The following is a 14585-nucleotide window of genomic DNA, read 5'->3' as shown; positions in this document are numbered from 1 at the left end:
TCATCTGATCCTCCGTTTTATTTTTCTCCGTTTTAAAGTCTCGCTTTCTTTCTGTATCCATAGATACCTGATGCCAAGTCCTGAGTTTTTTGGAAGTTCTGCAGTGAAAATTAGGTTCTTCTTGGCTTTCCACTGCCAGCTTAGCATTTGGCTTTCTCAGATTCCCAAGACCAGTTACCAGTATGAAGCCTCTCAAATCCTCTTTGTCCTTGTGGGTTTATCTCTTTACTATAATTTTAGCAGTATTGAGAGGAAGTTAAGAATGAATGTATGATGTGAACATATTAAAAACATCTGAATTGTATATTTTTAAATAGTTATATTTATGGTATGTGAATTATATTGCAATGTAATAAATTTTAAAAATAAATGTATGTTGAAAATACAAATCAAAGAATAAATAAATAAATATTTGTTTGTCTTATGCCATCTTTATTGCAAAGCAAGATTCCAGATTTTGGCGATTAGGACAGTGAGTCAGAGAAGCTTAAGTGAGATGCCCAGTATTTTGATTTAAGAGATGATCTTTAACTAAATCCACTCCAGTTTTCTCAGTTGCATCTGCCCTCGAGAGCTACATTTTAGTGATAGTGGCAAAGACCTAAATCCTTTGCCCTGGCCTTGGGCACTGGTCATTCTAGCCTGCAAGAGGAACATTTGTGCTCTAGAAAACTAGTCATCCCACTGGGATGAAATGGTTTGCAAGACACAGAGTCAAACACCAGTTAAAAAATTAAAAATATTGTTAACCATTTATTTGTTGAATAAATTCATACATGCAATGAATCTGATCTGGATTATACCCAGGGGTGATCTTAAGGAGAGATGAAAAGATGAAGTCATTTGAGACCTGTGGTGGTGGAGACCCCGAGAGAAAAGGGGCAGTGGCTTTCCCTGCACTCCCCTCCCCACCCAGCTCCTCTAATGTAATTGGATAAACATACAGAATTCAGAGTGGCTTAAAAACATACAAGAAAGATTAAGTGGCCTATGGCTTTCCTTAATGCAGCTGAAATCAATAATATGAGATCATTTCCTGTTAATGTCTAGAGATTTACATGTCCAACTTCCATTAGTGTTAAGTACTCCTTCCTGCCAATACCCACTTCCACACATTTTTAAGGTTGCTTATTTTATATTCACAGTCTTTGACATAGCTGAGAGAATACAACAAAATGGCTATAACATGTTCGTAAGCAATTAAATGCTTATTACCTGATCTTAAGTCAATTTTTCTCTACACCTTTTCTTGATTTCTTGGACCTCTGAATGCTTACATACTTGTTTACTACCAAAATTCAAGCAGAGAGTTTGCCTTTCTCCTGGATTAGGACAATGTTTTCAGAATTGTGGTATCACATGCCTTCAGTTGTTCAAAGAGAGCCAGAACTGCCCTTACACAGGAAGGGTAGTCAGATTTAGCAAATAAAAATATAAGATTCCTTGTTAACGAAACAATAATTTCGGTTCTGCTCTGTACCACAGTGGTTATGGCGCCAGACACATACACTGAGGGTAGTGGGTTGGAACCTGGCCTGGGCCAGTTAAACAACAATGACAACTGCAACAAAAAATAGCCGGGCGTTGTGGCAGGCGCCTATAGTCCCAGCTACCTCAGAGGTTGAGGCAAGAGAATAACTTAAGCCCAAGAGTTGGAGGTTGCTGTGAGCTGTGACGCCATGGCACTCTACTGAGGGGGACATAGTGAGACTCTGTCTCAAAAAAAAAAAAACAAAACCCTATAATTTCTTTTTGTATAAGTATGTACCAAATATTGCAGGGGATATATTTATATAAAAATTATTTTTCATTTATCTTAAATTCAAACTGAACTGTTATCTGATCTTATCTGGTAACCTCAGACCCAGGCTACTAGGGGCCCCTATACTGGGCCCTGAGCTTTAGAGACTGCACACCAGTGCTCTCCTGAGAATGTAATAGACATTGACATAAAATACTCTAATCTACACCCTCTTCATTGAACATATATGCATTAGGTGCAACTCAAAAATCTCCTGCCTAAATTCTCCTGCATCTAATATCAGCACCTTTGAATTTTTCCCCAGGACATTCCTTTTTGGGAATGGCCAAGGGGTAGCGGATTGGAAAGGGTGAATAGAGATGGGATATGTCACTAGCGTGTTCACACACAAAGGAAAGGGCGAAGCCCTCAGAGATGCAGGACAGAATCAAGGTGAAAAGACAGAGCCAAGAAAGCAAGCCAGGGCCTCAATCTGTATAGTCACCCAGTTGTGATTTGCTGGCTGTCAGTTGGGAGAGGTACATACAATGAAGGCAGAGAGCAGAAGTCTCCACCAGTCTCCACTATACACTTAGTATAACTTCTATTTCTACATACCTTCTTCATTTGCTTCAGTTTCTCTGTTTGGGAGGAAGTCTACAGTTTTTCATAGAAATCTCATCAGTGGCTAAATATTTTGAAAAAAAGAAACTTAAAAAAAAAATCCATGTTACCATTAACACTACCACTCCAGAGCAAATCTAATGTCTCTCCTCTGTGCCTTTTAAGTGTAGTTCAGCCCAAGGCACCCAGGTCCTCTGTTTAAGTGCTAGCCATTCTCCAGAGATTCCTCAGAGTGCTGAAACATAAGCTCTCCTCATTTCAGAAGTAACAGAGCATGAGTTGTAAGTACAGATTCTGTTTGCCAGAAAAAATAAAATTAAGTAGAAGGAAGATACAAGAGAAAATCAGGCTTTTTCATGTACTAGGTTTTTATAGTATGAATAGTGCTTCTTTAACCTCATAGAGAAAATTATGTTAATATTTGCCAATGGCTCAGGATTGCATGAAACCATCTATGTGGGTGCAGGCCAGAAGAGGATTTCTAAATTGGCATGCTGTATCACTTAAGATTGTGTTTGGCTCCACGTAGCAGGAAGTCAGGCATTTATTTTTGTCCTGTAAGAAGCAGATCTGTGGTGCCACCGAATACCTGGGTTCTTTCTGCTTTTCCACTCCGCCATCCTTGTGGTTTTCTTCCTCATATTTGCAAGATGGCTACTGCCTTTCTAGGCAAGAAAGGGAGGGGTGAAAAGGGCTGAATAATGTTGCCAAGTCTGTCTTCTTTTTAAATGGTTTCTTAGAGATTCTAACTAGCTGATATCTCATTGGTCATTAAAGAATTAGAGAGCTATTCCTAGCTGCAAAGCAGTTTGGAGCAGCCAGTGTTTCAGCTGGGCACACTGCCACCTCAAACAGTATTTGGGTTCTCTTAGGAAGGGAAATAGAAAAGCTGGATATTGGGTAAGTTATTATCCATCTGTCACATGTGAATGAGTATATAAACTCTTCAAAAGACAAGGCATTTTTTCCTTTTGACATATATAACAATGCATCATTATATAGAAGTTCAACAGATATGAATAGAATAAATAATCCGTAGAACCTCCCCAGTTGACCATCTCCTCAAATTGACCTAATTTTTCATGGAGTGGACATGCATCAAAGGCACATATCAGCACTCTAGGCCCGGTTTCTTATGTTGACCTCTGTATGTTGACCAGTTTGTTATAGTCTCTTGAGTGATCAATTGATGGAGGTTCTACTGTATTTCTAACCAATACTCATTTTCAAAGGCTATTTATTTGTCCTCAAATTAGTCCATAAGCTGAGAAATAAGAGTATCTCTCCAGATGTGTTTTTCTTTTTTCTTTTCTCTTCTCTTCTCATTTTCTTTCCTTTTCTTTTTTTTTAAAATAAAGACAGAGTTTCACTTTATCACCTGTAGAGTGCTGTGGCGTCACACAGCTCACAGCAACCTCCAACTCCTGGGCTTAGGCGATTCCCTTGCCTCAGCCTCCCGCATAGCTGGGACTACAGGCGCCTGCCACAACACCTGGCCATTTTTTTGTTGCAGTTTGGCTGGAGCCGGGTTTGAACACGCCACCGTCAGTATATGGGGCCAGCGCCCTGCCCACTGAGCCACAGGTGCCGCCCTTTTTTCTTTTTCTTTTCTTAATAGGCAAGGTTTCACTCTGTCACCCAGGCTGGAGTGCAACAGCTGGATCATAGCTCACTGTAGCCTCCAACTCCTGAGCTCAAGTCATCCTCCTGAGTCAGACTCTCAAGTAGCTGGGACTATACTGTGCATCACCACACCCAACCTTTTCAAATGTTTATCTCTGCACAACAGTCCTGAACATCAGCAAGTCAGAATTTCTTACCACAGAATAGAATTTTCTGCCACTGCCAAAATTTATCTTAATGTTACATTAAAAAATAATTTTAAAAAGCATCATTGTGCCTTTTTGTTATGAAGACTGGATTGTTAGCAGATACAATATACCTCATTTTGAAATTTAAGCCTGAAAGCTAATGTTACAATATTTATCAAGTGCATGGTATAATTAAAAGATAACAAAGATGATCAAAACGATCCTTGCCATCCTAGGGCCTGTAACCTAGTAGGGCTGTGTAAGCATAGACCTAGAGCTTAGCAGGCACGCTGTCAGGGTGAGTGCCAGGAGAGAGGAGCCAAGTGCAGTGAGAGGAGAAGTCAGGGAGAAGAGATCACATCTGGCTGGAGTAAATAGAATAGACCACACCCTGAAGGCCTGGGAGATGGGGGCTGGAAAGTGCTACGGTCTATATACAGGGCAACAGTATAGACATAAATAGCATGGAGTCACTTCAGATAACAATGAGTAATTAAAAAACATATGAATAAAAGCTTACTTGCTTTTTATTTGTTGCTTGCGCAGTACCATACAATGCAGCCAGGTGAAGTGTCAAGCCAGAGTCTCCTGGAAACAAAGAAGCCTGCCTCATTGCAGTCTCACATGGCTTATGAAATTAAGGCACCACCATAGCACCACGACCCACAAAATACCACGATTTCATGGAAGACCAGTATCTGTAAAACACCTTGAAAACAGAGGGCTAATGCTAATAATTAAAAGTACTTAATTGTTACAAGAACTTCGAATTGTCCTTTGATCGATGGACATGAAATGTATTTTGCTAAGATCCCTGCTGATAATGCTGCCTTTTGGTTAATTTATTTCATTTGATTTAATTCATTTCAGTTCTACCCTTGAAACAGTCATATTTTTATTATATACTACACATCTTCCTAATTTGACAACTAAAAAACATCCACACTTTCTATGAAAAGACAGGACCACATAATTTTTCAAGAGATTTTTGTAATTTTTGCTTTTGCTGATTTTTGACCTAAAGATACCACAGCTTATTATTTAGGTAATAAAAGAATATGAAGAACGTAGAGAAAAAGGAGCCACGGGCATGTAGAAACAACCTTCCAGTGTTTTCTATCCGTAAGTGCATGAGGGCACGTGCTCGCATAGGCAGGGAAAGAGCATCTCTAAAGCCTCAGTGGAAACTTTTGATTTTATAAATAACTTGACGGCTAAAGGTAAACGCCACCGGTTCCCACGCAGTCTCCCGCAGCCTGCACGCTGGAGTCCCTCTCCTCGCCGTCCTCCCCTTCCCCGCTGTGGGCCGATTTCCTGCCGGAGCCGAGCCCGGGCACGCCCGGCCCTCCCGGCCCGGCAGCGCCCGTCCTGGCCGACGTGGCGGAGCGCACCGGTCGGCCGGGTCAGGTGGTTGGGTGACGCCCGGGGAAGGCGCGCCCCGCCGGAGCGGGCGGCGCCGCCGCGTCGGACGCCTCTGGGGGTGGGGACTTCGCGGGAGTCGCCGACGGAGCCGAGGAGGAGCTTGGGTCAGCGCGGCGCGGCGGGCGGTCCGAGCCGGGACGGGCTGCGGGCGGCGGAGGCGCAGAGGACGCGAGGCGGCGGGCGGGAGCCATGGAGCCCGGCGAGCAAGGTGAGGGCGAGCCCCGCGGGCGCCGCGGCTGCGGGGCGCGGGCTCTGCGCGGGGCTGCCCGCGGCCGGGAGCCGGAGCAGGTGCCGAGCCTTCTGGGCCCGGCGGCAAGTTGCGCCTCCCGGATCCAGATCCGGAATCCTGGGGCAGCCGAGCTGGAGGGAGCGGCTCCGGCGGCGGGAGCTGGCAGATGGGGCCGCGCGCGCGCGCGCGCGCGTGTGTGTGTACAGAGACAGAGAGACAGAGAAGGGTCTGGGAGGCGGCGAAGGGCCGAAGGGGCTGGCGCCAGGCTTGCAGGGCTGGGGCTACCGTCGTGATGCGCTTTGGGCTTTGGGTACCGAAAGCCGCGCGAAAGAGTGCAGTACAGCCAGCTCATCTAAGTGACAGGAACCGAGAAACTGAGGACCCTGGATCGCTGTCGATCTTCATCCTGGGAACCTGACCCTCCCCCTTCCGGCGCTCCAATATTAAGACGTTCTGCCCTCCTCTAAGTTAAGACGGGTTTTTGGTGGCATTTGATCCTATGGCGACGGTTTTGGACGCACATGTTTAACATACCAAGTGGCACCAAATGGTGATGCCTATGAGTTTATTTGTGGGGAGGGCGTGTTTCATATTCTTTTACCGGTTAAGTTGATACCCCACAACGCAAAACCCATGGTCTAATTTACCGTAGCTTTGGACGCACTCCTCTCTTCAGACAGTAAATCAAGTAAAATTGCCCTGAATAGAAAATCATTGAGCGGTAGTAATAGTAGGGCATCGTTTTCAGATTTAAATATCTTGGAGATCTCTGCTCCTGACAAACCGATGACTCTAACACAGGTGTGGGATGCTTTAAAAAAGATACATAGGGCGGCGCCTGTGGCTCAGCTGGTAGGGCGCCGGCCCCATATGGCGAGGGTGGCGGGTTCAAACCTGGCCCCGGCCAAACGGCAATAACAAAAAAATAGCCGGGCGTTGTGGTGGGCGCCTATAGTCCCAGCTACTTGGGAGGCTGAGGCAAGAGAATCGCTTAAGCCCAGGAGTTGGAGGTTGCTGTGAGCTGTGTGACGCCACGGCACTCTACCAGGGTGATAAAGTGAGACTCTGTCTCTACCAAAAAAAAAAAAAAAAAGAAGATATATAATAGGGCGCCGGCCTCATATACCGAGGGTGGCGGGTTCAAACCCAGCCCCGGCTGAACTGCAACCAAAAAATAGCGGGGCGTTGTGGCAGGCGCCTGTAGTCCCAGCTGCTCGGGAGGCTGAGACAGGAGAATCGTGGAAGCCCAAGAGCTGGAGGTTGCTGTGAGTCCTGTGACATTGTTGCTGTGAGTCCTGTGGCACTCTACTGAAGGCGGTAAAGTGAGACTCTGTCTCTACAAAAAAAAAAAAAAAAAAGATAAGGTGACATTGGGGCTGAGGATAGGAATCACTCCTGTTTTCAGCGCTGACACAATGTTAACCATATTTAACTCCCCCCGCCCCCAGTGTTGCCTCATGTGTGAATTTTTATGTAAATAAAACCATATTCCATATGTACTATTTTGTATTTTACTTTTGATCAGGATTACTGGAGCCTTTCAACCCTTCCTCTTTCCTCACCCTTCAAATTAATTTCTTACTTAACATGTGCATGCTTATAAACACTTAAAACTCCAGTGCTTATAAACATTATCTACAATGTACTTTATGCATATATTCATATTGACATTATTATGTAGTATAAGCTTCTTTTTTTTTTTTTTTTTTGTAGAGACAGTCTCACTTTATGGCCCTCTGTAGAGTACCGTGGCCTCACACAGCTCACAGCAACCTCCAACTCCTGGGCTTAAGCGATTCTCTTGCCTCAGCCTCCTGAGTAGCTGGGACTACAGGCGCCCGCCACAACGCCCGGCTATTTTTTGGTTGCAGTTTGGCCGGGGCCGGGTTTGAACCCACCACCCTCGGCATATGGGGCCGGCACCCTACCCACTGAGCCACAGGCGCCGCCCTAGTATAAGCTTCTTAATGTGGGTCAGGTTTTTAAAGGGGGCATGGGGGCAAGAGTGTACATACATATTTTAATACTAATCTGTTTTACATCATTTTTTTTTGAGACTGAGTCACAAGCTGTCACCCTGGGTAGAGTAATATGGCATCACAGCTCACAGCAACCTCAAACTCTTGGGCTTAAGTGATTCTCTTGCCTTAACCTCCCAAGCAGCTGGGACTACAGGCGCCCGCCACAACTTGGCCCAGCTAGTTTTGGCTGTAGTTATTGTTTGGCAGGCCGGGGCTGGATTCGAACCCACCAGCTCCAGTATATGTGACTGGTGCCCTAGCCATTGAGCTACAGGCGCCAAGCCTACATCGTCATTTTTAACATAATTATGTTTTTAGCATAACTGTTTGGTACCTGTCAAAGTAGACTGAATAGTTGTGTTTGATTTAGGTGAACGGAGTGACTAGTTTTAATAAATTTTGTGTTCTAGCTTGGGTGATACAACTTCATTATTCCAGTTTGCTGATATACTTTTGTGTGGTTTCTATAGGACTTTTTCTTTTTTCTGAAGTGTCTACTTCTGAGACATATTCTGTCAGTTCTTTGGCTTATGAGTCTATAATTTTCAGATGTTTTCTTTGGTTGGGTTATGTGTTACTCATGTTAGTCTTGTTTTTAATTGTCCTGGCTTATGGGCCAGGGAAATCCACCCTCTCAACATGGAGGACTCTGCTCAGCATGGAAGAGGAATCATCTGCTTTGGGAAGGTCAGCTGATTTAATCTGGAGCTTTGCTGTGTTGGAACCACGTGGCTTTTCCTTGCACTTTTGCTTCCAAACTCTTATGATCTGCCTTTTCATCTTTATGTTCCCAGGTACATAGCAGGGGCTCAGAAATGTTTGTAACTGCCTTAGATGAAAGGGAAAAGCACTCAAGAGCAGGTTACTGCTCCTGGAACCTCTATGTCCCTCCCCCAAGTTATTCTCTTTCCAATTTTCTCCTCTTCTTTTTATCCCCTCTCTATTCTCAAGATGCAGAACTCTGGTTAGGTAAAGAAAGTTGCTGCTAAGGCCGTGTTGAGCTTAAAGGGTAAATTAACTGACAAGGTTTTGAACTGGCTTGGTGAATCTGGTGAGATTCCTGTCTTAAGGTGAAAAAAAGTGGAACTGGGGATTTTTAAACCTGATTCAGTAGCATCTGTGTAGCTGAAATAAGGTTTATACTCCGGGACTGTCTCTTGAATTATGATTTTTTATAAGTATTTAAAGCCAATCAGAAATTTGTAGGATTTGTTCAACTTTATTTTTTTTTACATGCGTGGAGTTTTCTTCCATTTGTCCCTTAATAAAACACTAGTACAACCCTAGATGCAAAAATAAATAGCCTACCTCTCGTCTTCAGTTCATTTCTCTATTGAAATTTCTCTTAAACCTTCTTATATAAAGTTGTCAAAATCTATTCTTATACTGATTTTGTTTAACAGAGGTATAAAGTTTAAAAACCAGCACTGAGTTTATCATGTATTCTAATGCTGGTAGTATCAGGCCGAGATACTACTATTTTTCTACTTTGTCTTCTACCCAGACCTTGCACATAATACCCTGCTTATATTGAGAGTTCAATAAACATCAAGTGATTTAAATGTGTTAAATTGCACCATGCCTTTCAAGAGTTTCTAAGCATTAAGCCCAGTACAGCATATTTAACGTGCGTGGTATTTCCTACTTTCAAAGAGCAGTGCATGCTAACTAGAGCATACATTGGTTAAAAAAACCCTCCTGTCTACTTCTAATGGGGCTGAATAAATATTTATACTGAGCACTCTCATGTTTGTCTACTTTAGTTTAGCACTATTATAGCAAAGTAACAGTCACCCAACATTTTACTAATTTGAATGAAAAAGAAAACACATATTTTAAGAGGAAGAGGAAAGGTTGCTGGGGCCAAAAAACTAGGGAGAGGGAATGGCTTCAAACAGAGTAGTAATACAATCACATGTCACTATAAAGTCAGTACTGTAATTTTACCTTAGAAGAAAAATGTAGGATGTCATTTATTTAAAAGTAAAGCAAATGTAGAGAAGAATGGTTACAATTCTGAGGTCTGCTGGCAAGGCTGTGGGTACAACTAATTTATTTGGTCATCAGTGTCTCAATTTCCATATGGTGTTAATGTCTTTGTCAGCTCTTCTTCACTTCCTGCATTTATTTTTATGCAGCAGCCGCCTGGTCTCTAGGGGAGAAAGCTGAGTGGTAGGAGGGGCTGTGATCTTTTAGCAGGATCTCAAAACAGAATAATCTATGCATGCAATAAAAACAAATGTACTCACAGTTCAAAACAAAAAAGGACACTCAAATCCCTAACCTTCAGTGTTACTGGAGCCTTTTGTCGTAGGCTAAGATTATTTCGGTTTCCTTTTGGGGTTGATTATTTTTGCTTTAATTGTTGACTAGTGTAAAGATTTCTCTTCTGAGACAGTCTCAAATTTTATTTAAACTGAATGGGTACCAGCTGTACTGAAACCATACTTTCAGTAACGTATTTTTATTAGAAAAAGGTTCAAGTGATTAAGGGATTTTAATATTTGGTGGAGGCTTAAAAGAAGTTAGAATGTAAAAATGCTTTTTGGTGCCTAAGAATAGTTGTTCAGTTTTAAAAAATTAGAAATATTGAGGTAGAAAAAGGAAATAAAATCACTTGTAATCCTCCTTTGAAAAAAATCATAATTAACATATTGATTTACACCTGTCCATGTATCTCTCCTTTTAAACAAACAAATCACACAATCTCTTACTGAATATCCCATTTTGTAACTTCCCTTTTTTATTTTTTTATTTTTTGAGACAGAGTGTCATTAGGTCGCCCTCGGTAGAGTTCGTGGCATCACAGCTCACAGCAACCTCCAATTCTTGGGCTTAAGCAATTCTCTTATCTCAGCCTCCCAAGTAGCTGGGATAATAGGCACCTGCCACAAAGCTGGGCCATTTTTTGGTTGTAGTTGTCATTTTGTTTGGCAGGCCTGTGCTGGGTTTGAACCTGCCAGCTCCCGTGTATGTGGCTGGCGCCCTAGCCACTGAGCTACAGGCACCGAGCTGTTTTTCCTTTATTTTTTAAATTGACATATAATAATTATACATATTTAAGGGGGTACCTAGTGATGTTTCAGTGATCTGATCAGGGTAATTAGCATATTTATCATTGTAAACATTTGTCATTTCTTTTTTTTTTTTTTAGAGACAGAGTCTCACTATGTCACCCTCCGTGGAGTATTGTGGTGTCCCAGCTCACAGCAACCTCCAGCTCTTGGGCTTAGGTGATTCTCTTGCCTCAGCCTCCCGAGCAGCTGGGACTACGGGTGCCCACCACAATGCCCAGCTATTTTTTGTTGCAGTTTGGCCGGGGCCAGTTTCGAACCTGTGCCACCCTCCATATTTTGGACTGGCGCAGTACTCACTGAGCCACAGGCGCTGCCCCATTTATCATTTCTTTGTGCTGGAAATTTTCACTATCTTATTTGTAGCTATTTCAAACTATATTTTGTTGTTAACTATCGTCATATTACAGTGGTATGGAACTGTGTTCCCCAGCAGGAGTTGGGCCACAGAGCTCCCCCTTTTCCCTTGCCTCCTTCCCTCCACCTCCATGGAAAAATTGTCTTTGGAAAAATTATCTTCCTTGAAACTTAGGAATTGGCACACAGCAGGAGATGAGTGTTGGGCAGTGACCAGCTTCATTTGTATTTACAGCTGCACCATTCCCCCATTCTCTGTTACCCCATCACTGCCTGAGCTCCACCCTGCAACCCCCTCACTCCTTCCACGGAAAAATTGTCTTCCATAAAACTGGTCCCTTGTGCCAAAAAGGTGGGGACCCTCTGCTATAGAACTCTAGAACTTTTTCTTCCATCTCACTGCAATTTTGTATCCTTAAACAAATCTGTCCCCATTTGTACCTTCCCAGCCTCTAGCACCTGCTGTTGTACTTTTCGTTTCTTTTTTCTTTTTGAGCAACCTACTCCTAGAGAAAATTTCTACTTTTTATTTCTATGAGATCAATTTTTTTTGCTTTTACATGTAAGTGACAACATGTGATGTTTAACTTTTCTGTTCTGGTTTATCTCACTTGACATAATGTCCTCTGGTTCCATCCTTGTTGCTGTGAATGATAGGATTTCATTTTTCTAGTGGCTGAATAATGTTCCATTTTGTATATATACCACATTTTCTTTATCTGGTTATTCTTCGTTAGGCACCTAGGTTGCTTCTGTATTTTAGCTATCATGAAGAGTACTGTAGTAAACATGGGGGTGAAGATGTCTCTTCGATATACTGATTTCCTTTCCTTTGGGTAAGTGCCCAGTAGTGGGATTGCTGGATCGTATGTGAGTTCTGTTTGTAGTTTTTGGAGAAATCTCCATACTGTTCTCCATAGTTTGCTAGTTTACATTCCCATGAACAGAATATGAGAGTTCCCTTTTCTCTGTATCCTCACCAGCATTTGCTATTTTTTGTTTTTCTAATAATGGCCATACTGAGCTGAGATGAGACAGTAGCCTCATTGTAGTTTTGATTTGTATTGCCTTGATGATTAATGGTATTGAACATTTTTTTATATATTTGTTGGCCATTTGCTTGTCTTTTTTTTTTTTTTTGAGAAATGTCTATTCGGACCATTTGTATACTTTTTCATTGGATTGTTTTTTTGCTGTTGAGATGTTTGAGTTCCTTGTTTATGCTGGATATTAATCCCTGACAGATAAATACAGTAGAACTTCTATAAGTTGACCACCCAAGGGACTGTAACAAACTGGTCAACATACAGAGGTGTTTGACATAAGGAATTAGGCCATAGTACATGTGGTGCATGTCTGATCTGTGAAAAAATTAGGTCAACTTAAGGAGGTGGTCAGTGTAGGGAGATGGACAACAATGGAGGTTCTACTGTGGTTTGAAAATACTTTCTCCCATTTTGGAGATAGATTTTTTTTTTGTTGCAGTTTGGCCGGGGCCGGGTTCGAACCCGCCATGCTTGGTGTATGGGGCCGGCACCCTACCCACTGAGCCACAGGTGCCGCCCTTTTCTCCTGTTTTGTAGGTTACCTTTTCACTCTGTGTTTCCTTTACTGTACAGCAGCAGCTTTGTAGTTTAATATAATCCTTATTTGTTTATTTCTGCTTTTGTTGCCTGTGCTTTGAGATCTTTTTCATAAAATCTTTTCCCAGACCCCTGAAGCATTTCCCCTATGTTTTCTTCTAGTATTTTTATAGTTTGGGGTCTTAACGTTTAGATCTTTGATTCATTTTGAGTTGATTTTTATATAGGGTAAGAGGTGGGAGTTTAGTTTCATTTTTCTTTTTTTATTGTTTGGGATTTATTGAGGGTACAAAGAATTAGGTTACACTGATTGCATTTGTTAGGTAAATTCCCTCTTATAATTGTGCCCGGCCCCCAAGAGGTGTTCCATACACCGTAATCCCCCCACCCTCCTCCCCACTCCCTGCTCCCTCATTCCCCTACCCTTCACCATGTATTAGGTCATTAACAACCTTCATATTAGAATCTAGTCCATTGGATTCTTGGTTCTTCATTCTTGTGATGCTTTACTAAGAAGAATGTGTTCCAACTCAATCCAGGTTAATACAGAAGATGTAAAGTCTCTGTCTCTTTTAATGTAGTTTCATTTTTCTGAGAATGGATATCCAGTTTTTCCAGCACCATTTATTGACGAGATTGTCTTTTCCCCAATGAATGTTCTTGGCACTTTTGTCAAAAATCAGTTGATTATAGATATGTGACCTAAATGACCCTCATCACCTCTTAAATGCCCCACCTCTTAATACTACCACAGTGGGCATACAACATATGAATTTTGGGGTGGGGCACCGGCATTCAGACCCTAGCAGCAGCTATCTGCAAATTGGGAAAAGGGCCCTAAGGAACAGAATAGCTGGCACCTTGGTCTCAAAACAAGCTTCATCTTCTAGAGTTCTGAGAAGTAAATGTTGTTTAAACTAACCAGTCTTTGGCATTTTAGCAGCCTGGACTGATTAAGACAAAAGCTAAGTAGGAATTTTTGTAAGTGGTGAGAGAAGGAAGGACTCTGAGGAAAGGGATTTGGTAAGAAGATTCAACTTGTGAAAGAGTACAGAGGTGTGAAAGGGCAAATAAGTGTTTGTGAATCTTCAGAAATTCCTTGGGGCTGGCGATGATCCCTAGGGGAGTGTAAAGGATTGTGTGTGTGAAGATCAGGAATTGGGGTTGTATTCTGCAAGGGATGAGCAGATGCTCAGTGTATGGGTGTTCAGCTTTAGAAATCTGAAGGCTTCCTCATGTGATGGGCTGTTGACACTGAGAAGTCTCAGCAGCTGAGGCTCCTTGGGCAATTGTCTCTGTCTGTCTGGTCTCTGGCATGCAGCCTCAGGGTGCCCGGACTTCTTCCATGTTAGCCTAGGGCTCCTAAGAGATGCAGCTGCAAATTGTGTGGCTTTTTATGACCTGGTCTTGGAAGTCACATGGTGTCACTTCTATCTTATTCTTGTAGTTAGAAATATATCACAAAAGCTAGTCCATATTCAAGAAGAGGGAAATTAGACCACATTTTGGTGGGAAGAGTATCAACAGATACGTGCACTTTTTGTTTGTTTGTTTTGCATTGATTTGACTCTCAGTCTGTTACACAAATGCTACTGATTTGTGTGCATTGATTTTGTACCTTGATGTTTGCCGAACTTATTAATTCTAGGAGTCTTTAAGTGGAATCTTTAGTTTTTTTTTTTTTTTTTTTTTTTTTACACAGAGTCGAATTTATTCATTCTAG

General features: G+C 42.3%; 1 protein-coding gene across 3 annotated transcripts in view; it reads left to right on the top strand.

Annotated features, from left to right (window-relative positions):
* The first annotated feature begins 5573 nt into the window (after window positions 1–5573).
* Window positions 5574–14585, top strand: part of TPD52 (tumor protein D52) — a 168005-nt gene continuing 158993 nt past the window's right edge. For all 3 annotated transcript variants that reach the window (XM_053558589.1, XM_053558588.1, XM_053558586.1), the window contains exon 1: window positions 5574–5806. In XM_053558589.1, coding sequence (XP_053414564.1) covers window positions 5788–5806 — 19 coding nt within the window. In that variant the 5' untranslated portion in view covers window positions 5574–5787. The remainder of the gene's footprint in view (window positions 5807–14585) is intronic.

The sequence above is a fragment of the Nycticebus coucang genome, chromosome 13 (genome assembly GCF_027406575.1).
Source record: "Nycticebus coucang isolate mNycCou1 chromosome 13, mNycCou1.pri, whole genome shotgun sequence".
In the NCBI taxonomy this organism is placed as follows: domain Eukaryota; kingdom Metazoa; phylum Chordata; class Mammalia; order Primates; family Lorisidae; genus Nycticebus; species Nycticebus coucang.
Note: the sequence above shows the minus strand (reverse complement) of the source record. Positions and strands in the feature narration are given on the sequence as shown.